This window comes from Bufo gargarizans, chromosome 2, assembly GCF_014858855.1.
Source record: "Bufo gargarizans isolate SCDJY-AF-19 chromosome 2, ASM1485885v1, whole genome shotgun sequence".
Lineage (NCBI taxonomy): Eukaryota > Metazoa > Chordata > Amphibia > Anura > Bufonidae > Bufo > Bufo gargarizans.
The window spans coordinates 241,116,875-241,140,550 of NC_058081.1; the positions used below are offsets into that span (position 1 = coordinate 241,116,875).

General features: G+C 43.4%; 2 protein-coding genes across 4 annotated transcripts in view; one reads left to right on the plus strand and one right to left on the minus strand.

Moving 5' to 3' along the window:
* The window catches only part of PHTF2 (putative homeodomain transcription factor 2), a 108,668-nt gene extending 95,522 nt beyond the window's left edge, over positions 1–13,146 (minus strand). For both annotated transcript variants that reach the window (XM_044280140.1, XM_044280139.1), the window contains exon 1: positions 12,901–13,146. The gene's annotated coding sequence lies outside the window, so the exon portion shown is untranslated. The remainder of the gene's footprint in view (positions 1–12,900) is intronic.
* Positions 13,147–13,392: 246 nt separating this feature from the next.
* Positions 13,393–20,783, plus strand: TMEM60 (transmembrane protein 60). Of its 2 annotated transcripts, none has more exons than XM_044280142.1 (2): positions 13,393–13,545; positions 20,236–20,783. In XM_044280142.1, exon 2 carries the CDS (start codon positions 20,285–20,287, stop codon positions 20,687–20,689), a length of 405 nt encoding a protein of 134 aa, XP_044136077.1. In that variant the 5' UTR covers positions 13,393–13,545; positions 20,236–20,284; the 3' UTR covers positions 20,690–20,783. The 2 variants fall into 2 exon arrangements, with proteins under 2 accessions (XP_044136077.1, XP_044136078.1); XM_044280143.1 differs by lacking the exon at positions 13,393–13,545 and adding an exon at positions 13,552–13,745.
* Positions 20,784–23,676: the final 2,893 nt, after the last annotated feature.

Genomic DNA, 23,676 nt, shown 5'->3' on the forward strand with positions numbered 1-23,676 from the left:
TCTGCTGCTCTTGAAGCGGATCCTGCGCAACCTGCGGTCTAGCGACACGGGGCCGGGTACGCCTGGTGCTATCAGGGACCTCAGCCTCCTCGTCCGAACTTTGGGTCAGTATTCTGACCCGCTGGATTCATCAGATGAGGGTTCCCACTCCTCATCCGACTGGGTCAGAAGCCTGTAGGCCTCTTCAGAGGAATACCCCCTGTTAGACATGTGGGCAACTAAATTTAGGGGTATTCCCTGAGACTACCCAAGAAAAAAAAAGCAAGCCCGTCTTACAAAGGGGAGGCTAGCGAAGTACTGGAGGCCGCTGCGGTTGATAAAAAAATATCAAAACTGATTTTTTTATCGCCGCAGTGCGTGTAAAGTGAATGTGCAGTGATCAAAAAAAAAATTTTTTTGTTGTCACTGCGGTGGGGCGGGTGTGGGCGAACGCACGTGTGGGCGACCGATCAGGCCTGATCGGGCAAACACTGCGTTTTGGGTGGAGGGCGAACTAAAGTGACACTAATACAATTATAGATCTGACCGTGATCAGTTTTGATCACTTCCAGATACTATAAAAGTACAAATGCTGATTAGCGATACGCTAATCAGCGAATAACGGACTGCGGTGCGGTGGGCTGGGCGCTAACTGATCGCTAACTACCTAACCAAGGGACCTAAACTATACCCAAAACCTAACGGTCAATAACAGTGAAAAAAAAAAGTGACAGTTTGCACTGATCACTTTTTTCTTTTCACTTGTGATTGACAGGGGTGATCAAAGGGGTGATCAAAGGGTTAATTGGGGTTCAGGGGGGTGATCAGGGGCTATAGTGTAGTGTTTGGTGTACTCACTGTGAAGCCTGCTCCTCTGCTGGATCCAACCGACGGAAAGAACCAGCAGAGGAGCAGGCAGCCATATAACAGATCATATTTACAAATATGATCTGCTATCTGGCACTTTGATTGGATTTTTTAAAAATCAGCAACCTGCCAGCCACGATCATTGGCTGGCAGGTTGCTGACGAAATACTTCTCGATGAAATGCCGGCGCAAACTGCGCACGCGCGGGCGCATACTCGCGTCATCTCGCGTCTCGCGAGATGACGCGTATATGCGTGACTGTGCGCAGCGCTGCCACCTCCGGAACGCACATGTGCGTTAGGCGGTCCGGAGGTGGTTAAATGGAACCGGTCATCAACTTTATTTTATGCTGCCTTCAGTGAGGTCAGCATAAAATAACGACAGAAATGCTGATGTCAGCGGTGTGTCACTCATGAGCTAAATGTAAGTGGTTGCCGAGAACCAGCATAATCATTACAGCCCAGGCCTTGAAAAGAGTCAAATCTACCTGAGAAGAGTCATGGTTATACATAATCTCCTGCACTCTCACCTATCTGCTGATGACTGGCAGTTCTCTCCTAGAGACAAAGGGAGAAGACTAGGTAGAAGACTGTCAATCATCAGCAGGTGGGCAGGAGAGCAGGACTTCAGGAATAACCAGGACTCTTCTCAGGCGGCCGTGACTCTTTTCCAGGCCCAGTCTGCAATAATTGTGATGTTGGATCTCGGCAACCACTTACTGTTAACTTTTAAATGACAGACCGCTGAAATCAACTCACCTGTGTCTACTTTATACGGCAGTTAGTATGGGCAACATAAAATTGATAAGAGGTTCCCTTTAAGCCAAGTTCACACGTGAATATCTGTTGCATGAAAATACAATAAGTTAAATGGAACCTGTCACCGGGATTTTTATGTATAGAGCTGAGGACATGGGTTGCTAGATGGCCGCTAGCACATCCGCAATATCCAGTCCCCATAGCTCTGTGTGCTTTTATTGTGTAAAAAACCCGATTTGATACATATGCAAATTAACCTGAGATGAGTCCTGTATGTGAGATGAGTCAGGGACAGGACTCATCTCAGGTTAATTTGCATATGTATCAAATCGGTTTTTATATACAATAAAAGCACACAGAGCTATGGGGACTGGGTATTGTGGATGTGTTAGAAGCCATCTAGCAACCCATGTCCTCAGATCTATACACAAAATCCCGGTGACAGGTTCCCTTTAAGAATGAATGGGGTTTCACACTTGCTATAGACATACTAGTGAGGACTATTTTAGAGTGAGTCTGCAGAACAAGACCAACAAATGCCCCCCCCCCCCCCCCCCCCCCCCAGGTCACCCTTCCTCCATGGTGTCTTGGGGGATTACAGTGCATGCTACACTACAATTACACGGTGGAGTACAGTTCGGCGCTATGATAGGAAAATCATCTACAGGTATATTATCTTTATGATTACATTGCACTAAGCCTAAATTACTAGGACCCAGACAACCCCTTTAAGTAATGGCATGCCATAAAAAGTCTGTGCGGGCAGTAACAAAACCATTGGACACCGCATTAGTACAGGCACTTATAATGGTTTATGCAGTTTACGCTGAGCTACATAACAGGACATTACTAGTTATATAGAGCAGAACAAATACCAAGTATAGTAATGCTCCGCTGCTGCAGTCAGGCTTTCTACAGCCATCAACCCGATCTTGTCAAATGCCATTCCTGATGCCCATGCCAGTTACCCGCCAGCCACTAGAATAAACATAGCAGAGACTTCACAGGTCCAGATGTGTGAACTAAAACCATGAAACCTACGGTAACTCAGCACGATATCCGGTGCTTCCTTCCTGCTAACTGGCAGCAGACTACAGCAAGACACAAGCAACCACAGCTAAGCAGTTGGAAGGGAAAGTGTCATCACAAAATGACCTACTGGTTAAATCACGATTTTTACCAGGTCACTATATTTAAAAAAAAAAATATATATTTAAAAAAATGTATATAATCTTGCAGTTTTTACACTGACCACTAGGCCTATGTCAAAGGTTTTGTCTCATCACAGACAATAGATGCATATTGCTAGGATATGCCACCATTTTCTTAAAGATGCAGGTCCCAACAGAACGGAGCCCCGCAAAGAGGACTCCGGTCCGGCCACCACCAAGCGCACTGCCCATAGAAGTGAAAAGGAGCACACCTAGGGTTGGGCGATATCAAAAATATTCCCATAATAACGATATAAGGAAATTTATTGCGATAACGTTGTATAATAGCGATAAATACCCATTTAGAAGAAAAAAGAATTAGAGACACTACACACTGTTTGGGAAGGCAGAGAGCCAACAGGAGACACTATATACTGTATGGACAGGCAGCAGGGTACAAGGAGACATATACCATATGGGCTGGCCGCTAGGCACAAGGAGAAATGATATACTGTATGGGCTGGCAGCGGGCCACAAGGAGACATTATATACTGTATGAGCTGGCAGCGGGCCACAAGGAAACATTATATAATGTATGGGCTGGCAGCGGGGCACAAGGAAACATTATATAATGTATGGGCTGGCAGCGGGCCACAAGGAAACATTATATACTGTATGAGCTGGCCACTAGGCACAAGGAAACATTATATAATGTATGGGCTGGCAGCGGGGCACAAGGAGACATTATATACTGTATGGGCTGGCAGCGGGCCACAAGGAAACATTATATAATGTATGGGCTGGCAGCGGGGCACAAGGAGACATTATATAATGTATGGGCTGGCAGCGGGGCACAAGGAAACATTATATAATGTATGGGCTGGCAGCGGGGCACAAGGAGACATTATATACCATATGGGCTGGCTGCTAGGCACAAGGAGACATTATATACCATATGGGCTGGCTGCTAGGCACAAGGAGACATTATATACCATATGGGCTGGCTGCTAGGCACAAGGAGACATTATATACCATATGGGCTGGCTGCTAGGCACAAGGAGACATTATATACCATATGGGCTGGCTGCTAGGCACAAGGAGACATTATATACTGTATGGGCAGGCCGCTGGGCAGGCTGTGGGCCACCAGGAGTCATTATACTGTCTGGATTATACTTTATGGGACAACAATTTGTAACCCCCCCCCCATCAGTATAATAATGTCTTGTGGCCCCCATACAGTAATGTCTTCTTGTTGCTCCAGTATGGGGGCCACAGAGAGACATTATACTGTATGAGGCTATTATACTGATGGGTAGAGATGAGCGAATTTCATATTTTGACATTCGATAGCAGTTCGTCTTGTGTTACCGCAATCAGCAGCGCACACACTCCGTTATCTTTTAGTGTAAATGGAACTGTTTTCCTGACCAACAATCACACAGTTTTTACACAATACTCCATCTAAAGGGTTGTCGTTCAAAAGTTAAGGACTCATTCCCCTCCTGCTTGAATCAATTACCTACTCGTGTAAAGGGGCCTTCAGTCCCAATTTGTCCTGAAGTCAAATTATTTTCAAGTAAATTACTGATCTACTTTTGAAATTAGGTTATGTAACATTTCCATCATAGCATGACACAAAATGCCAGAGGCCGAACACGACGCTCCGTCAACATGACTAAACAGAGATCAGGGATTTACCATGAGGTATGAGGTAATTTGGGGGAAGACACCAAGCTGATCCGCAAACAAAAAAGGCTCTTAGGCGATTGCTTTTTTGTTTGAGGATCAGATAGTTTCATAAGTAATCCTAGTGGATAGTATAGAGTCATTTAATGCACAATAACTAGACTAAAGATGGATTTACACGTCCAGATATTCGGGCAGATTACTGGAAAAGAACGTTCCAGCGAAAGATTACCGTAGTCCCGACAATCTGCCTGTCTAAATGTGCTGCTGATCACCTGATGAACAAGCAAGACGCTCGTTCATTGGGTGATCCTGTTGTTCATGCAGGCACCCAAATTACCATTTCCGGGCAGCAGATTGTGCGGTCTAAACAGCGATCTGCTGCCCAGCTACAAGGCAGCTGTATGAGGACGAGTGATGTTCCTATCCCCCACCAAAATATAAAAGGTTAATTAGTAAGGCCCATGTACCCCAAAATTGTACCAATGAAACTACATCTCATCCCGCAAAAAATAAGACCACATACAGCTACATTGGTGAAAAAACAAATGCGTTCTGACTCTTGGAATGTTTTTTTTTTATTATTATTATTTTTGCATAAGACATTCAAATATTGTGGAAAAGTAGTAAAAAACAAAACGATACATACTTGGTATCACTGTAATCGTACTCAATTACAGAAATAAAAGTAAGATGCTAATTATTTTATACGGTAAACGTTGTAAATTTTAAGTGCAAAAAACGGTGGTGGAATATCTTTTTTTTATTTTACCGTTACCTCATGCAAAAAAAAAGTTAATACGTTATATGTACCGCAAAATGGTGTCAATAAAAACTACAATGCGACAGAAAAATAAAAGTTATCACAGAAAAATACTAAAAATAATAAAGTAAAGTAAAGTAAAAAATATCAATAATCATAGTTAAAAATAATTGCCATTTTTCAGCCCTGGCCAACAGGTATAAGTTGAGAGCACATCTGATAAACATATTGAAACCAAGTGGAGAATTTATCATGAGGGTACTATTTGAAGTTTTTCTTGAGTCTACATTGGAGTACTATGGGTCAAATTTATTAACGTTTCTAACTTCTTTTCAAAACTGGCATGGTGCAAAAATGCACAAAGTTTCAAAAAGTTTGTGCAAGTGACTTCAAAAGGTCATAAAGTCCTATTTTACTACTTTTTGCAGACAGAATTTTGGAGTCCAGTTCTTGATTAATTCTCCGAACAAGTGCTTAATTATGAAAGGCATCTTTTCTACAGGTCCAACATGTTCCACGTTAATGTTAGCCAAATATTCAAAATATTGTATAATGCAATAAAGGACTGCAAATGAATTAAAAAAAAAAATGCATAAAGGAATCCAGGCATGCCGACCCATTTATTCATGTCACATCTTACGTACCCGGCAGATTACACTGTAGGTCCCAGGTACATGCTCATTCTCCCAACCAATAATATCTTTTTGAGACAGAATTATTTTACAATTGGGTGGTTTCTACGAGTCTCCGAGGTGCAGCTGTAGGACACTGACAAAGGTAAAGCGTTTTGTGACAAGTATTGAGTACTATTCCAAAGAGGGACGCCATTTGCTTTCCACAGCTTGTCTACTGACCTACCCAGTAATTCTGAGGTTTTCTTCGTATCGCAGGTAATAGATAATGGCTGCAGGACTAATGATATGCCACCAGATCATATCTACATGGCATTACACATGTTGAGCATCGGATCAGTTCATGCTCCGATGCTCAAGTCAGGGGGGCTGCCTGGGTGAAAATGGAGGGATGTCCGGGTTCAGCTCTGAACCCAGACAACCCTTTTTAAATGCCGTCACCCAGACCTTACTTTATCAAGATGGCCCCCATTAACAGGCCAAACCTGTGTGAAAGAGTGATGATTTCAGACTGAGGTGCAGTACAAGGCAGACACATACTTATGTATGTACAATAAAGGGGTTGTCAGACCTCCACCCAACGTTGATGCCATGTCCCAAGTACAGAATATCAGAGGCTAGGAAGATAAGATTCACAGTTACACTAGCACCATACCGCCGACTCCCTATAGCAGTCTTCTGCCATGGTTATAGAGAGCCTGAAGACAGCTGTCAGAGCCACAAAACCACCGCGCTGCCGTCCCTGTACGCCTGACCTTAGTGTTTATCCGCAACTAATAGCAGCAGCAGATGGCGGCCAGAGATTCCTGACAGAAAACCTGTCAAATGTTACACACCCAAGGACACAGTCAAGTCTCTTGGGGGTGACCATTAAAAGTGCTTTGAAAAGTGGTCCTCTAATCGGGTGGTCTTCTCAAAGAAGACGGTACAAAGCATAAAGTGTGGTAGAGCTGAAAATCTGGTCCACTAACAGGCTGGTCTTCTCAATGAAGGCAGACAGCAAGCATAAAGTATAGTGGGGATAAAAATCCGGTCTGCTAAGAGGGTGGTCTTCTCAAAGAAGGACAGAAAGCATAAAATGTGGTAGAGTAATAATTTATAGTGGAGATGAAAATCTGGTCTGATAAGGGGTGGTCTTCTCAAAGAGGTGGTCTCAGTCCTTTACATTATTTAACACTTCTGAATGCAGTCAGACAGTAAGAGTGACCAGACATACAGTAGAAAGGGTCCTAGTGAGTTTATACTGCACGGAATGGAGATGCTGTTCACACAATGCAGATTTTCAGGAGCATGGCCTAATTGTGCTGTCCTCTCCACAACGATTTCATTGGCAAAACAGTAGACATTTACGTGTGCTTTTATTGCTGTACCGCCAAGCAGTTCTAGAGACATTTCATGATTGCTCCCCTAATGGACCTCCATGTTTACGACAAAGTACTGCAAAACTGAGACTAAACTGCCATGTAGGCACAGAACGCCAGTCTACACCATTGAGAACGATTGCATTTCATTGCCAAGGGCTACACAGAATATGGTTTGTTCACACATAGCGGATCTGTAGCAGAAGTGTATGCGGCCTACAAATCCCTCCGTCCTGGGTGTTTCTGCAGAAAACCTGCCACATGCGGATATACTGTACGCCCAGTTTCACTGGCAACACTATCAGACAAATGCCAACATTCAAGTAGTCAATGCAGTTCAAGGGGTATTCCGGTTACGTTAAGGTATGCCCTACCTGTAGGCCATCCATGCCCGTATTGCAGACAGCAAACGGCCGGTCCGCAATATACGGGCACTGGCCGTGTGCGCTCTGTACCATGGATGCGTCTGTACTCCACAAGATACAGAGCGGTGGCACGGATCGGAAGCCCGGGGAAGCACTATGGAGCTCTTCTGTGGGACTTCAGTCTGCCTCGGCACAGCAAAAAAAAATAAAAAAATAGGACATACTACTTTTTTTTAGGTGTGGACTGTCTATTGTGGATCTGCAAACAGTCCACAGCACAGCACAGCAGACCACACACATTCGTGTGCATAAGCCCTAAGGCTACTTTCACACTTGCGTTCAGAGCGGATCCGTCTGGGGTCTGCACAGACGGATCCGCTCATATAATGCAGACGATGGGATCCGTTCAGAACGGATCCGTCTGCATTATATTTTAGAAAAAATTCTAAGTGTGAAAGTTAGTCAGACGGATCCGTCCACGGATCCTTTACATTGAAAGTCAATGGGGGACGGATCCGTTTGAAAATTGAGCCATATTGTGTCAAATTGAAACGGATCCGTCCCCATTGACTTACATTGTAAGTCTGGACGGATCCGTTCACCTCCGCACGGCCAGGTGGACAGACGGTGCCAGACTGAGGCATTCTGAGCGGATCCACATCCACTCAGAATGCACTGGGGCCGTACGGATCCGTTCGGGGCCGCTTGTGAGAGCCTTCAAACAGAACTCACAAGCGGACCCCCGAACGCTAATGTGAAAGTAGCCTTACACTGTCCCCCTCTCCTCTCATAGCATGCAGTTGCATCCCCCTTGTCTACTATGGCTGTCTCATGGTTCCAGTAAACTAAACATTGGAGGCCGGAGCGCTGGAACCCACGATAGTGACATTTCCTCTGCATCGCCTATTAGGATTCGGCTACATGGAAATCTTGGTCGTACAACAAATACTGATAGCAGTGTATGGAATCACAATGTGACCCGCACGTGAGCTGTGACCGCAACCCTACAAGTGCCAAAACCAATGCTGGATAATTTTAAACTTAGGGGTCGCGGAAAATGTGTGAGCCATACTGTGACCCTAACCATTTCTATGCTAGGAACCGCTACACTGCGATCCTTGGGAACGACAGCTGTTGCATAACCAAGACCGCCATGTAGCCGAACCCTTAAATTCAACAGGAAACCATATATTACATGATCAAGGCCTCCAGAGCAAAAGCTGTTTATTGCAGCAGCTCTCTGCTCTGCTAATATAAAGAGGTCCCGAACTGGAAACCCACGTCCACCACCTCAAAAACCCTTAACCGAACCTCAAAGGGACCCGGTCACCATGAAAATGCAGCACGTTATAGAGGAGAAGGAGCCGAGCAGGTTTATATATAGTTTATGGGAATTTTACTGAGTTTTATTCATTTAAATCTCTGCTCTTTCTGTGCTTAGGAGTCATTTCCTATCAATGACTGCTAACTTTCCATGCTTAGTCATGCACAATTAGCTGTCAGTCCCTGAGAGGGACCACCCACATGACTCCTAAGAAGAGAAAGAGCGGAGACTAGAATAAATTACAAGTTATACTGAATCTTTTCCCAGAAAACTATGCATCAGTCTGCTCAGCTCCTCCTGCTCTACAACGTGCTGCCTGCAGATTGCACTGCATTTTCATGCTGACAGGTTCCCTTTAACACACATAGAGACCACACAGAACCCCTCACATCTACTGCAAATGCAGAATATCCTAAACACTACTTTTCACCATCATCTCAGACTTTGGTAGCATCACTAGCATATATCATCATACACTGCACCCTGCTCCAATCTGTGGCATAGGAGAGGGGCATAAAAGCTTTTTAGTCGCATGAAACCTCAGAAATTGGATTAAGTCATGTGGGATGACTGTGTATAACGTACAGTAGCCGGACCCTCTAGTAATCAGGTACACTAACAGCTGGGCTTCACATTGATTTGGTTGTGGAACCAGTGGTGCAGTCATTTCTCCAAAGCGTCCCCGGGCCGCCAGGCTGCACGTTACTGCGTGACCTAAATGTGCTACCGTCACCTGCAGCGTCTCCGGGAATTGGCTCCCATCGAGCAGATCTGGGGCGCCATTGGCCGGCAACTACAGAGGGAGCGGATCTTGGTGGACATGCATTCAACGTGGCAGAAGGTTCCTCAGACAGCCATTTGTAACCTTGCCACGGTGTGCGCGAGCGTGTAGTTCTGTGCATGGCACGCATACTCAACACTGCGGAAATCCAGATGTTACAATAATCTGCTCCCATATCATTAATGTGTCTAATCGATGAAGTGACTTCCATAATTCCACAATGTTTACTTCTTGGTGTTGGAATTACAATGTTGAGAAGTGTAGAATAGATAGATAGATAGATACTATAGATATATACTATAGATAGACAGATACTGTAGATAGATAGATAGATAGATAGATGTGAGATAAATACTATAGATAGATATATACTGTAGATAGATATATACTATAGATAGACAGATAGATGCTATATATATATATATATATATATACACTGTAGATAGACATACTGTAGATAGATAGATACTATAGACAGATATTATATATATATATATACACACACACTGTAGATAGACAGATACTGTAGATAGATAGATAGATAGATAGATAGATAGATAGATGTGAGATAAATACTATAGATAGATATATACTGTAGATAGATATATACTATAGATACTGTAGATATATACTATAGATAGACAGATAGATGCTATATATATATATATATATATATATATATATATATATACTGTAGATAGACATACTGTAGATAGATAGATACTATAGACAGATATTATATATATATATATATATATATATATATATATATATACAGACGTGGACAAAATTGTTGGTACCCTTTGGTCAATGAAAGAAAAAGTCACAATGGTCACAGAAATAACTTTAATCTGACAAAAGTAATAATAAATTAAAATTCTATAAATGTTAACCAATGAAAGTCAGACATTGTTTTTCAACCATGCTTCAACAGAATTATGTAAAAAAATAAACTCATGAAACAGGCATGGACAAAAATGATGGTACCCCTAACTTAATATTTTGTTGCGCAACCTTTTGAGGCAATCACTGCAATCAAACGCTTCCTGTAACTGTCAATGAGACATCTGCACCTCTCAGCAGGTATTTTGGCCCACTCCTCATGAGCAAACTGCTCCAGTTGTGTCCGGTTTGAAGGGTGCCTTTTCCAGACTGCATGTTTCAGCTCCTTCCAAAGATGCTCAATAGGATTGAGGTCAGGGCTCATAGAAGGCCACTTTAGAATAGTCCAATTTTTTCCTCTTAGCCATTCTTGGGTGTTTTTAGCGGTGTGTTTTGGGTCATTGTCCTGTTGCAAGACCCATGACCTGCGACTGAGACCAAGCTTTCTGACACTGGCTAGTACATTTCTCTCTAGAATTCCTTGATAGTCTTGAGATTTCATTGTACCCTGCACAGATTCAAGACACCCTGTGCCAGACGCAGCAAAGCAGCCCCAGAACATAACAGAGCCTCCTCCATGTTTCACAGTAGGGACAGTGTTCTTTTCTTGATATGCTTCATTTTTTCGTCTGTGAACATACAGCTGATGTGCCTTGGCAAAAACTTCGATTTTTGTCTCATCTGTCCACAGGACATTCTCCCAGAAGCTTTGTGGCTTGTCAACATGTAGTTTGGCATATTCCAGTCTTGCTTTTTTATGATTCGTTTTCAACAATGGTGTCCTCCTTGGTCGTCTCCCATGTAGTCCACTTTGGCTCAAACAACGACGGATGGTGCGATCTGACACTGATGTTCCTTGAGCATGAAGTTCACCTTGAATCTCTTTAGAAGTCTTTCTAGGCTCTTTTGTTACCATTCGGATTATCCGTCTCTTAGATTTGTCATCAATTTTCCTCCTGCGGCCACGTCCAGGGAGGTTGGCTACAGTCCCATGGATCTTAAACTTATGAATAATATGTGCAACTGTACTCACAGGAACATCTAGTTGCTTGGAGATGGTCTTATAGCCTTTACCTTTAACATGCTTGTCTATAATTTTCTTTCTGATCTCTTGAGACAGCTCTTTCCTTTGCTTCCTCTGGTCCATGTCGAGTGTGGTACACACCATATCACCAAACAACACAGTGATTACCTGGAGCCATATATATAGGCCCAATGGCTGATTACAAGGTTGTAGACACCTGTGATGCTAATTAGTGGACACACCTTGAATTAACATGTCCCTTTGGTCACATTATGTTCTGTGTTTTCTAGGGGTACCATCATTTTTGTCCATGCCTGTTTCATGAGTTTATTTTTTTACATAATTCTGTTGAAGCATGGTTGAAAAACAATGTCTGACTTTCATTGGTTAACATTTATAGAATTTTAATTTATTATTACTTTTGTCAGATTAAAGTTATTTCTGTGACCATTGTGACTTTTTCTTTCATTGACCAAAGGGTACCAACAATTTTGTCCACGTCTGTATATATATATATATATATATATACACACACACATACATACACACTGTAGATAGACAGATACTGTAGATAGATAGATATTATAGATAGATATACTGTAGATAGATACTGTAGATAGATAGATATTATAGATAGATATACTGTAGATAGATAGATACTATAGACAGATATATATACTGTAGATAGATACTGTAGATAGATACTATAGACAGATATTATATATATATATATATATATATATATATATATATACACACACATACATACATACTGTAGATAGACAGATACTGTAGATAGATAGATAGATAGATACTATAGACAGATATATATACTGTAGATAGATACTGTAGATAGATAGATACTATAGACAGATATTATATATATATATATACACACATACACACACATACATACATACTGTAGATAGACAGATACTGTAGATAGATAGATAGATACTATAGACAGATATATATACTGTAGATAGATACTGTAGATAGATAGATACTATAGACAGATATTATATATATATATATATATATATATACATACACACACATACATACATACTGTAGATAGACAGATACTGTAGATAGATAGATAGATAGATAGATAGATAGATAGATACTGTAGATAGAGAATCCGTGGCCAGCCGTCCAGTCTCGGTGTTGTCTTCCGCACTGCTGTGCCCAGATGGCAGAGCTCCCATCTGTGGCCACTATCACCATGCCTGCTGCTCGCACATCCCGTGTAATGGATGGATCAGGGATGCACAGGAGACAGGAAGCTGCTATGTGTGCACCTCACTACGGTCTGACTGATTACCTGCTGACCGGAGCCGCCTCCTCCTCCCGCCGGGGGCACCGGACGGAGCTCTTTGAATTTTACCGGAACATGAGCCCCAAGTCTGCGCGCTCCCTGGTACCCCGAGTACGAGCCAGTCCACCAGGGCTACAGTCTCTAGGACCGCCCCTGGCAACGGCCACCGCGTCACGGAGCATGACCCTATCAGACAGCCGGCAGGTCACATGACGGCCGCAATGACCTTCCATACGTTCATTGGTTGCACAGATGGCACTGATTCCTAAACAAACATGGCGACGGCACAAAGAAACCTACCAAGGAGGAGGGCTTTCGTCCATCTTTGATTAGGGAACAGCCCACTCTTGTGCAGGAGGCAGGATATGGTTTTAGTCGCCTGCTTGGAGATTATTGGGGACGTGGTTGCCTTCAGTTTGTATCTAAACCCTAGAAAGGCTCCATGACTAAACATGTCTGCAAGCTGCGTTTCGCATGCGCAGTGAGGTCTGCGGGGAACTAAATGATGATTGGACGAGTGTTGTTTGATGGCAGCCAATGGGTGAACGAGACGGTAACAGGAAGCGAATCTGCTGCAGAGGACGCTGATGGCGGAGAGTAGTCCCTGGGTTCTGGTGACTATTTGGGGGACATGAGCGCCGCTCCGCGCTGGTGAGGAGGGCTCCCGCGTTATGGGGTAGACACGTTTGTATAGGGGGTAATATGGCGGACTTCCAACCCTGAAAGCGCTGTACCCGGAGATGCCACTGGTTACATTGGGCAGTAGCGCTTGGCTCTTACACTGCATTTCAAACGATCAGCGATGCAGTATAAAGCAGGGGGATGGACAAGAGCTTCAGAAGTGACTGAAGGTAGTGGTTCATTGCTAGGGCTATAACTGGATATATGTATAGAAGGGGCAGAACTTACGCTTATTATCATACAACCTCTTTAAAGGGGTTGTCCGGGTTAGAGTTGCCACCCATACGGAAATTACCCGGACAGTCCGGGTTTGTAATCCTGTGCCCGGGTACAGCGATCAGCTGGGAGTGATGCGATGCTAGCCCAGGGCAGCACTGACTAGACACGGCCACACTACCTTCTGTTCGGGTTTGGCTTTAAGAAAAGGTGGCAACCCTAGTCTGGGTTCAGAGCTGAACCCGGACATATCCCTATTTTCACCCAGGCAGCCCCCCTGACTTGGGCATCGGGGCAATTAATGCTCTGATGGTATTTTCTGGAGTTCCGATGACGAACCAGGCTCTCCTTCAGCCCCAAGGTTTCCGCCCAGCAGTGCCCTAGCTGTATAACGGCTAGGGCAGCGCTACAGCCCGCCCATCAGAGACGGTGACGTCACCAAACACCGCTGGGCGGAAGCCTCCACCCGGCAGTGTGTTATTGTAACTAAAAGAGATTACGCAGGGCAAGGGAGAGCATTAATGCATGAGATGCTCCAATGCTAACATCAGGGGGGCTGCCAGGTTCAGCTCTACACCCGGACCACCCCTTTAAAGATATAACTAAGGGGGTATGCACATGATCCCATTTTGCATCCACGTTCCATAAGTATTTTTTACAGATAGCACAGGGATGTCATCAATGCACTGTCCGCATCCATTGTCCGGTCCATACGTTCTAGAACAGGCATGCTCAACCTGCAGCCCTCCAGCTGTTGCAAAACTACAACTCCCAGCATGCCCAAACAGCCTACAGCAGGGCATTGTGGGAGTTGTAGTTTTACAACAGCTGGAGGGCCGCAGGTTGAGCATGCCTGTTCTAGAACATGTCCTGTACTGCAGATGAGAGCTGTACTTCCTAGTGATGGGAGTGAGAAAATGGGGGATGCCTGAAGGGATCCGCAATACAGACACAGTCGTGTGCATGGGGCCTAGGCCTCCACAAAATCCAGATCCCTTCGGTGTGCATCCCCTGTCGTTCTCACTCCCTACCATCAAAAGGACTGTTCGTGTAGTATGTGGAACAGATCCACCAAAAACGGATGTGTGCATGGCCCTATAGAAATGATGGGTAAGTACATGCAGAGAGCACACGGATGAGAAGTGCAGTCATGTGCATGAAGACTAAGAGCCCCTGTCCAGCAACACATTGGGGGAGATTTATCAGAATTGGTGGAAAGAACAGCTGGATGCGGTGTCCATGGCAACCAATTTTGATTTATTCTTTCATTTTCAAAAAAAGCTGTAAAAAATGAAAGGTGGAATCTGATTGGTTGCTATGGGCAACTAAGCCAGTTGATCATTAATCTCCCCCATTGAGTGCATGCAGGTTTTGAAGGGGTTTTCCAGACCTTTAATATTGATGACCTATCCTCAGGATTAGTCATCAATATCAGATCGGCAGGGGCCCGAATGCCAGCACCCCCAGCTGTATGAAGAGAAGGCAGCACCTTGCCAGCATGCTGTCCTCTATCTCGCCTCCTGCTTGCCATAGACATAGAATCAGCGAGAAGGAAGAGAGACGGGAAAGGGCATGGCGCGCGTCTTTCCTTCATACAGCTGATCGGCGGGGGTGCTGATTCGGGCCCCCGCTGATCTGATATTGATGACAATATTAAAATGTAGTATACGCAAAAGGTAAAAACAGGCACTCACCAGCTGGCAGGTCTATAAGTGATGTCTTTATATAATAAAATGGCATATAAAATTGCGCAAATTATTACACATAAAATTCATAAAAGTTCAAATACAAACAATATATTATTATAAATTACACTGGGGACACTGATGTAAGTCTATCTCAATGTATACAAGCTATCTAGATGGCTAAATTGATCTTCATCAATATGGAAATCCTATATATTCAAAAGGTGCTCAATTGTGCATATAATTCACTTGTGATAATAAATAATCCTATAGATCCGAATACAAATACAATAATAAGTGTCTAATAATAAAAACGTGTCCTGTGAAAAATGAAGAAAGTATAAATATATATCTTGGTGTCATATGATGAGAGTCTTTTAGAGACTTGAATACAACTCCTTATGTGGGAGTTGTAACTATGTCCATCCAATGAAACAATAGTGTCGATAGCGCTTGTGCACACAATACGCGGTTAGAGTTGGATAAGGTGCAAAAGATGGTGATCGGGTTTTGTAACTGGGGCGTCCCCCTTGTATTTCAAAACCCTCTTACCTTGCCCTTGAAAGTGACCTGTCCTTAACGGGGTTACCACTCTATGTTCTTTATATCTCCCCCATGTGTGTGGGATCCAATACTTCAGGTTCTCTGCTCGCTGGTCTCGGCGTTCCACGTGGTTACTTCCTTGCGTGTCACCGACCAGGAAGTAGTCTGTGAGTTTCGCTTGATCTCGCGATACCTTGAACCTGCTTTCCTTTTACTGGCATGTTTACAGGACGTATGTAAATCTTCCAATGTCCAACACTGTAGATAATAGGTCTATATTCGGGTTCTGTGGGTAGTTTAACACTCGCAGGACCAGCCAGACGCGTTTGGAGGGTCCGCCCTCTTCCTCAGTGGCTATAATGCGAGTACTACCCTACTTCTTTAAATACTGCGGCTTTCAGACACCCCCACCCAAAACCCGACAAGGATTATTCACATTCAGATTAACTCTTCATTGTCCCTTCATTGCATACTATTCATCTGTATCCCTATACTTATATCTTAAAACTTTAATCTGTATCCTTATATTTATATCTTAAAACATTAATACCTTTAATTTCTAGAAACTTTAAAACATAAATAAATTAAAAATGCCATAAATAGACTTCTATACTCTATTTTGTTTGGACTCCATTCCTTTCCTTTGTACTCTCTCAATTGAATTCGAGATCTATTAGCTGCATGTTGGGTCCTCCATTTCTCAATCAACATTACCCTCACAATGTCAACTATCCCTCTATTTCTTTGATATAGGAAGTCCCAGTCTTAAAATAGTCCCAGGACACAACAAAAAAACGGAAAAAAACGCATCGCATATCAAAAAAACCGCATATGCGTTTTCTCTATATTTGCACTCCCCATATCAATCTCCATAATTTCCATACAGATTAATATATTGCCTCCATAATTAAGGCCCAAATTCAAGTAATTATTGGGTGAAGGTATCTATTCAACCCTATAGCTGATCGCAGATGTTTTTTAGTGTTTGTATGGTATACAATCTTTTCAAGGTAAGGGGAGGGGTTATAAGAAACCGAACAGAATTTATCTTTAAAGGTAGCATCTTCAATTAAAAACAAAGGAAATAAATTATCCATGCAAAGCTGGTTGAACTTGAGTGGCTTTTATAGATGCGGGAAATGTGGGATCTGTAAGCTCGCATCATTCCCTAGGAAGACCACGGAAATTCAATCACGAGTGAATTCCTTTGCGTGGAAAATAAAAGGATTTCTTACCTGCAGCTCAAGTAATATTTTATACATGATAGAATGCCAGTGTAAAAAACAATACATTGGGAGAACTAAACGCTCATTGAAAAAGACTGTCAGAACATATCACTAATATAAAAAATGGCTATGAAAAGCACTCTCTTTCATTACACTATAAACAATGCCATAACAAAAATCCTGAAGGTATGGTCTTCGCGGCCTTTGAAAAGGTAGATGTCCATTGGAGGGGCGGAGACCATATCGCCAGGATGTCCAGGCAGAATCCAGGCGAATTTTTGATTTTCAAACACTCCTTCCAAGAGGACTAAATTCGGATTTTGAACTGTTCGGTTTCTTATAACCCCTCCCCTTACCTTGAAAAGATTGTATACCATACAAACACTAAAAAACATCTGAGATCAGCTATAGGGTTGAATATATACCTTCACCCAATAATTACTTAAATTTGGGCCTTAATTATGGAGGTAATATATTAATCTGTATGGAAATTATGGAGATTGATATGGGGGTGCAAATATAGAGAAAACGCATATGCGTTTTTTTTTGATATGCGATGCGTTTTTTCCGTTTTCCGGTTTTTTTTTGTTGTGTCCTGGGACTATTTTAAGACTGGGACTTCCTATATCAAAGAAATAGAGGGATAGTTGACATTGTGGGGGTAATGTTGATTGAGAAATGGAGGACCCAACATGCAGCTAATAGATCTCGAATTCAATTGAGAGAGTACAAAGGAAAGGAATGGAGTCCAAACAAAATAGAGTATAGAAGTCTATTTATGGCATTTTTAATTTATTTATGTTTTAAAGTTTCTAGAAATTAAAGGTATTAAAGTTTTAAGATATAAGTATAAGGATACAGATTAAAGTTTTAAGATATAAGTATAGGGATACAGATGAATAGTATGCAATGAAGGGACAATGAAGAGTTAATCTGAATGTGAATAATCCTTGTCGGGTTTTGGGTGGGGGTGTCTGAAAGCCGCAGTATTTAAAGAAGTAGCCACTGGGGAAGAGGGCGGACCCTCGAAACGCGTCTGGCTGGTCCTGCGAGTGTTAAACTACCCACAGAACCCGAATATAGACCTATTATCTACAGTGTTGGACATTGGAAGGTTTACATACGTCCTGTAAACACGCCAGTAAAAGGAAAGCAGGTTCAAGGTATCGCGAGATCAAGCGAAACTCAGACTACTTCCTGGTCGGTGACACGCAAGGAAGTAACCACGTGGAACGCCGAGACCAGCGAGCAGAGAACCTGAAGTATTGGATCCCACACACGGGGGAGATATAAAGAACATAGAGTGGTAACCCCGTTAAGGACGGTCACTTTCAAGGGCAAGGTAAGAGGGTTTTGAAATACAAGGGGGACGCCCCAGTTACAAAACCCGATCACCATCTTTTGCACCTTATCCAACTCTAACCGCGTATTGTGTGCACAAGCGCTATCGACACTATTGTTTCATTGGATGGACATAGTTACAACTCCCACATAAGGAGTTGTATTCAAGTTTCTAAAAGACTCATCATATGACACCAAGATATATATTTATACTTTCTTCATTTTTCACAGGACACGTTTTTATTATTAGACACTTATTATTGTATTTGTATTCGGATCTATAGGATTATTTATTATCACAAGTGAATTATATGCACAATTGAGCACCTTTGGAATATATAGGATTTCCATATTGATGAAGATCAATTTAGCCATCTAGATAGCTTGTATACATTGAGATAGACTTACATCAGTGTCCCCAGTGTAATTTATAATATATATATATTGTTTTGTATTTGAACTTTTATGAATTTTATGTGTAATAATTTGCGCAATTTTATTATATAAAGACATCACTTATAGACCTGCCAGCTGGCGAGTGCCTGTTTTTACCTTTTGCGTATACTACATTTGCTATATAGGATGAACAGGTGGAGCATCCATAAAAACAGAGCACCCCAACCATAGTAGCAGATACATGTGAGCCAGGATACGCAGACACCGTCAATATTAAAAGCCTGCAAAACCCCTTTAAGCACCTGCTGGCACTGTGTTCTACCCTATTGCATGTGAACCGCACAACTTTTTTTTGGGTTCAAGCAGTATCTGTGATATAAAGAAAACTCCATGTGAAATGAGGCCTGAGTGATCCCATAGAGCAGTGGTCCTCAACCTGCCGGTCATGTTTTCAGGGTTTCCTTAGTATTGGGCAGCTGATATCACTAGCGTCCATCCATCAGGACTTAATACAGGTATTCATTCTGTGAGATACTCCTAAGGCCTCTTGCCCACAACCGTATGACCTCCGAGATATACAGTCCGTGAGCGGGCCATATGTCCCAGAGCGGCATACATTGTGCGCACGAGGACACAGTATCATAGATTACAATGATGCTGTGTACATCGACGTGTACAGCATCATTGTAATCTATGATGCTGTGCGCACAATCCATGCCTCTCCGGGACATATGGCCTGCTCACGGACCGTATATCTTGGAGGTCATACAGTCGTGGGCAAGAGGCCTTAATCCTGACCGGCAAGGACTGGAGTTGTGGAACCCTGCTTTAGAGCACTGTACTGTAGCTTGGCAATGTGGCCATGTGTACCAGGCTTTATATGTGGGTGGGTATTGCTGAGATGTCTGATCAGTGTCCATGAAATTTAGGTTGTGTTCACACTGGCATTCGGAGCCTCGCTCACTATTCGCGGGCGCATTGTAAGTCAGTGTTGTGTCTGGCATTATACATGGAAGGCACAATGTAGATGTGAACAGAGCCTTCGATGCGCTACCCCAGGCATCCTCAAACTGCGGCCCCCCCCCAGCTGTTTTAAAACTACAACTCCCACAATTCCCTGCTGTAGGCTGTTCGGGCATCCTGGGAGTTGTAGTTTTGCAACAGCTGGAGGGCCGCAGTTTGAGGATGCCTGCGCTACCCAATTAACATCCATTAAAGCCATGTTTGTGCTCTGCTCTCCCTTCATTGCGCAGGAATCCAGCTCTTCATCTTGGCGCTGAAACCCCCTTAAAATCGGTTTAAATGAGAATGTCCCTGGCGCAGAGAGTGCTGCTGACATGGCTCTTCAGTTTACTTTTCCTGATCATGCTGGTGCTGAAGCTGGATGAGAAGGCCCCATGGAGCTGGTTCATCATCTTCATCCCCATTTGGATATTTGACACCATTTTAATTGTTATGTTAATTGTAAAAATGGCAGGCCGGTGTAAATCTGGATATGACCTCAGGAATGGAGCGCAAAACATGAAGAAAAAGTCTTGGTACCTTACAGCCATGCTCCTGAAACTGGCGTTTTGTCTTGCCCTGTGTGCCCGGCTGGAACAGTTCACCAGCATGCTGCTATGTCTGGTCTTGATTCCATTGTGGATCCTGCTCATCGGAGGACTGATTGAACTTGGATACAACGTGTTCTACGTGAGACATGACTAGCTGCTAAAAGAAGGACTTCATGTCACGGGAGCAGCGGGTTAGAAAATGGCCATCCCCATGTACAGTCTGTAAATAAAGGATACTTAATAATGCATTTTTTCAGTAAAAGTGTCATTTATCTTATGTTGAGCGCTATTCTGCTAAGCTTTCCATTCCGGAAAACAGGCTTCGTTGCCCATAGCAACCGATCAGAGTCCCTCTTAGAGCTCTTTTGGAAAATGAATGGTAAAATATGGTTGCTATGGGCAACTAAGCCAGTTTTCCTGGACATGAGTTTTTATAAATCTTTTCCAATGTCTTGTAGGTCTAACTTAGCTGACTGCAATACCTTTCATTAAGGGTCCATTCACACATCCGTGTGTGTTTTGTGGATCCGCAAAACGCGGACAGCGGCAATGTGTGTTCCGCATTTTGCGGACCGCACATTGCCAGCACTAAGAGAATATGCCTATTCTTGTCCGCTATTGCGGACAAAAATAGGACATGTTCTATTTTTTTCAGGATCGGAATTGCGGACCCGGAAGTGCAGGTCCATAATACCTGATAGGGGCCGCACAATGGGTCCGCAATTCCGTTCCGCAAAATGCGGAATGGAATTGCGGATGTGTGAAGGGAGCCTTAGGGTCTTTTTATACAGACCGGTGTATGCAATGTAAATGCAGCCCTCACCTCCACTGATGAGCAGGCAATTATCAGGAACAATTTCTTCATTTTCAATAATCTGCCTGATCATTGGTCTGTGTAAAAGGACCTTCAGAGATCTATTGCTTCATTTTGGAGAAAAAGTACTTTTAATTTATATGCAAATGAGAAGTTAGGTGCACTGGGGGTGGCCCCAAGCCACACTGTGCACCCTTGCTCCCCCTGATTCCTCCTCCATCCCCTCCCTTGATTGACAGGACCAAACAAGGTGACTATGCAAGAACTAGGCCCTGTGGATCAAGGAGGAGGGACTGGCAGAGGAGCAGGAGGAGCAAGGGTGCACAGACTTGGGCTCGCCCCTTGTGGTGCACCTAACTGCTTATTTGCATATGGAAGTACTTTTTGTCCAGAATGAGACAACAGATCGCTAAGTGAAAGGTATCATTACATTTAGCTCAGCTAGTCCTACAAAGCATTTTGCCTGGTTTACCAGTGGATTTCTTGGAGACAGATTCTCCCTGCACGTTTCCAGGATTACAAAATGGATTTGCTTTTCCCCCCCAGAAACACTAGTCCATTGACTCCCACTCAAGTCAATGGAGCTGTGCAATACCAGACACAGGCCATGGACAAGAGGGGGGCTGTGCCTGGAACAAAATTTTTTTTATTTTTTATTTTTATTTTTTTTGTTTTTTTTTTTATAATGCTGGACAGTCCTATAAGAAATGCCTTGTGGAAATGGATCTTGAAATTCTAACTATAAAGGGAAAGTGCTTATTTATTAGACACGTCCTGCCTTACGGCATACATTTATACTGCTGGTGACTGATTCTTCCTGTGAAGATCTGTAAATGTCCAGCACAGAGATGGTCTGGTTGCTGAAACTGCGTTCGTGCCATCAGTAATGGGTGTTAAATGGGTAGTCTGATTCTGTAAAGTTATTACCTATCCACAGGATAGGGGATAGCTATTAGATGGGTGGGGGTCCTACTACTGGGCCCCGCACCAATCACAGAAATGGGGACCCACGGAGCCAACCCATACACACAACTCTCTCCCTGCACGTTAAATTAACGTAGCGGCCGATCTGGCATGCACATGGCCACTCCATTCATTTCTATGGGAGTTCCAGAGTTGCTAAGCGTGCTATCTCCAGAACTCCTATAGAACGGCTGCTCACATGCCTGACCGTCCAATATAATAGTTATCCCATATCCTAATGATTATTCCTGAAAGATGAACTGAATTACATTCAATTGACATGAGCCCAACCTGCTGTAACACAGCCACTGCCCGGTCCCCCCCCCCCCCCCCCCCCCCCTTTTATTTTTCCCAAATAGTGTGGCCATAGTAGAACACATCTGAGAATCCCCTGGTCAAGGTAACCAAAAGTAAAGATGCCATTTGATCTGGTAACCCATACAAGATATTACAGAATCATGCTTCCTACAGAGAGATTCAATCCGAGCAAGTTTTCTGCAAATACAAAATTATGTATAGGGATATTAAATAAAGTCCTAGAGGTGAAAAAAACGCATACGGTATATATTAGGGCTGCGCATCTTCACTCGTCTCACGATTCGATGCGATTACGATTATCAAGTCCACGATTCGATTCGGCGATGCATCACGATGCATCAAGATTATTACCCAAGTCCCCTTGTTTTTCAATTTTACATCAAAAAATTAATTCAATCAGTCAGAAATTGCACAAAAATATTTATTTGTATCTATTGTCAGGCGGATCCGTCTGACAAATGCATTGAAATACCGGATCTGTCTCTCCGGTGTCATCTGGAAAAACGGATCCGGTGTTTATTTTTTTCACAGATTTAAAGGTCTGCGCAGATCGGAAGAACGGATCCGTCAATGCAGCAATTTTAATGCCGGATCTGGCACTAATACATTTCAATATAAGTTTAAAGCTGGATCCGGCAAGTGTTCAGGATTTTTGGCCGGAGAGAAAACTGCAGCATGCTGCGGTATTCTCTCCGGTCAAAAAACGTAAGAGGGACTGAACTGATGCCTCCTGAACGGATTGCTCTCCATTCAGAATGCATTAGGATAAAACTGGTCAGTTCTTTTCCGGTATTGAGCTCCTAGGACGGAACTCAGCGCCGGAAAAGAAAAACGCAAGTGTGAAAGAACCTGAGAGACCATCAGTATTAGGCTAGTTTCACACTAGCGTTCGTCGGTCCGTTCGTGAGCTCCGTTTGAAGGGGCTCACGAGCGGACCCGAACGCCTCCATCCAGCCCTGATGCAGTCTGAATGGAGCGGATCCGCTCAGACTGCATCAGTCTGGCGGCGTTCAGCCTCCGCTCCGCTCGCCTCCGCACGGACAGGC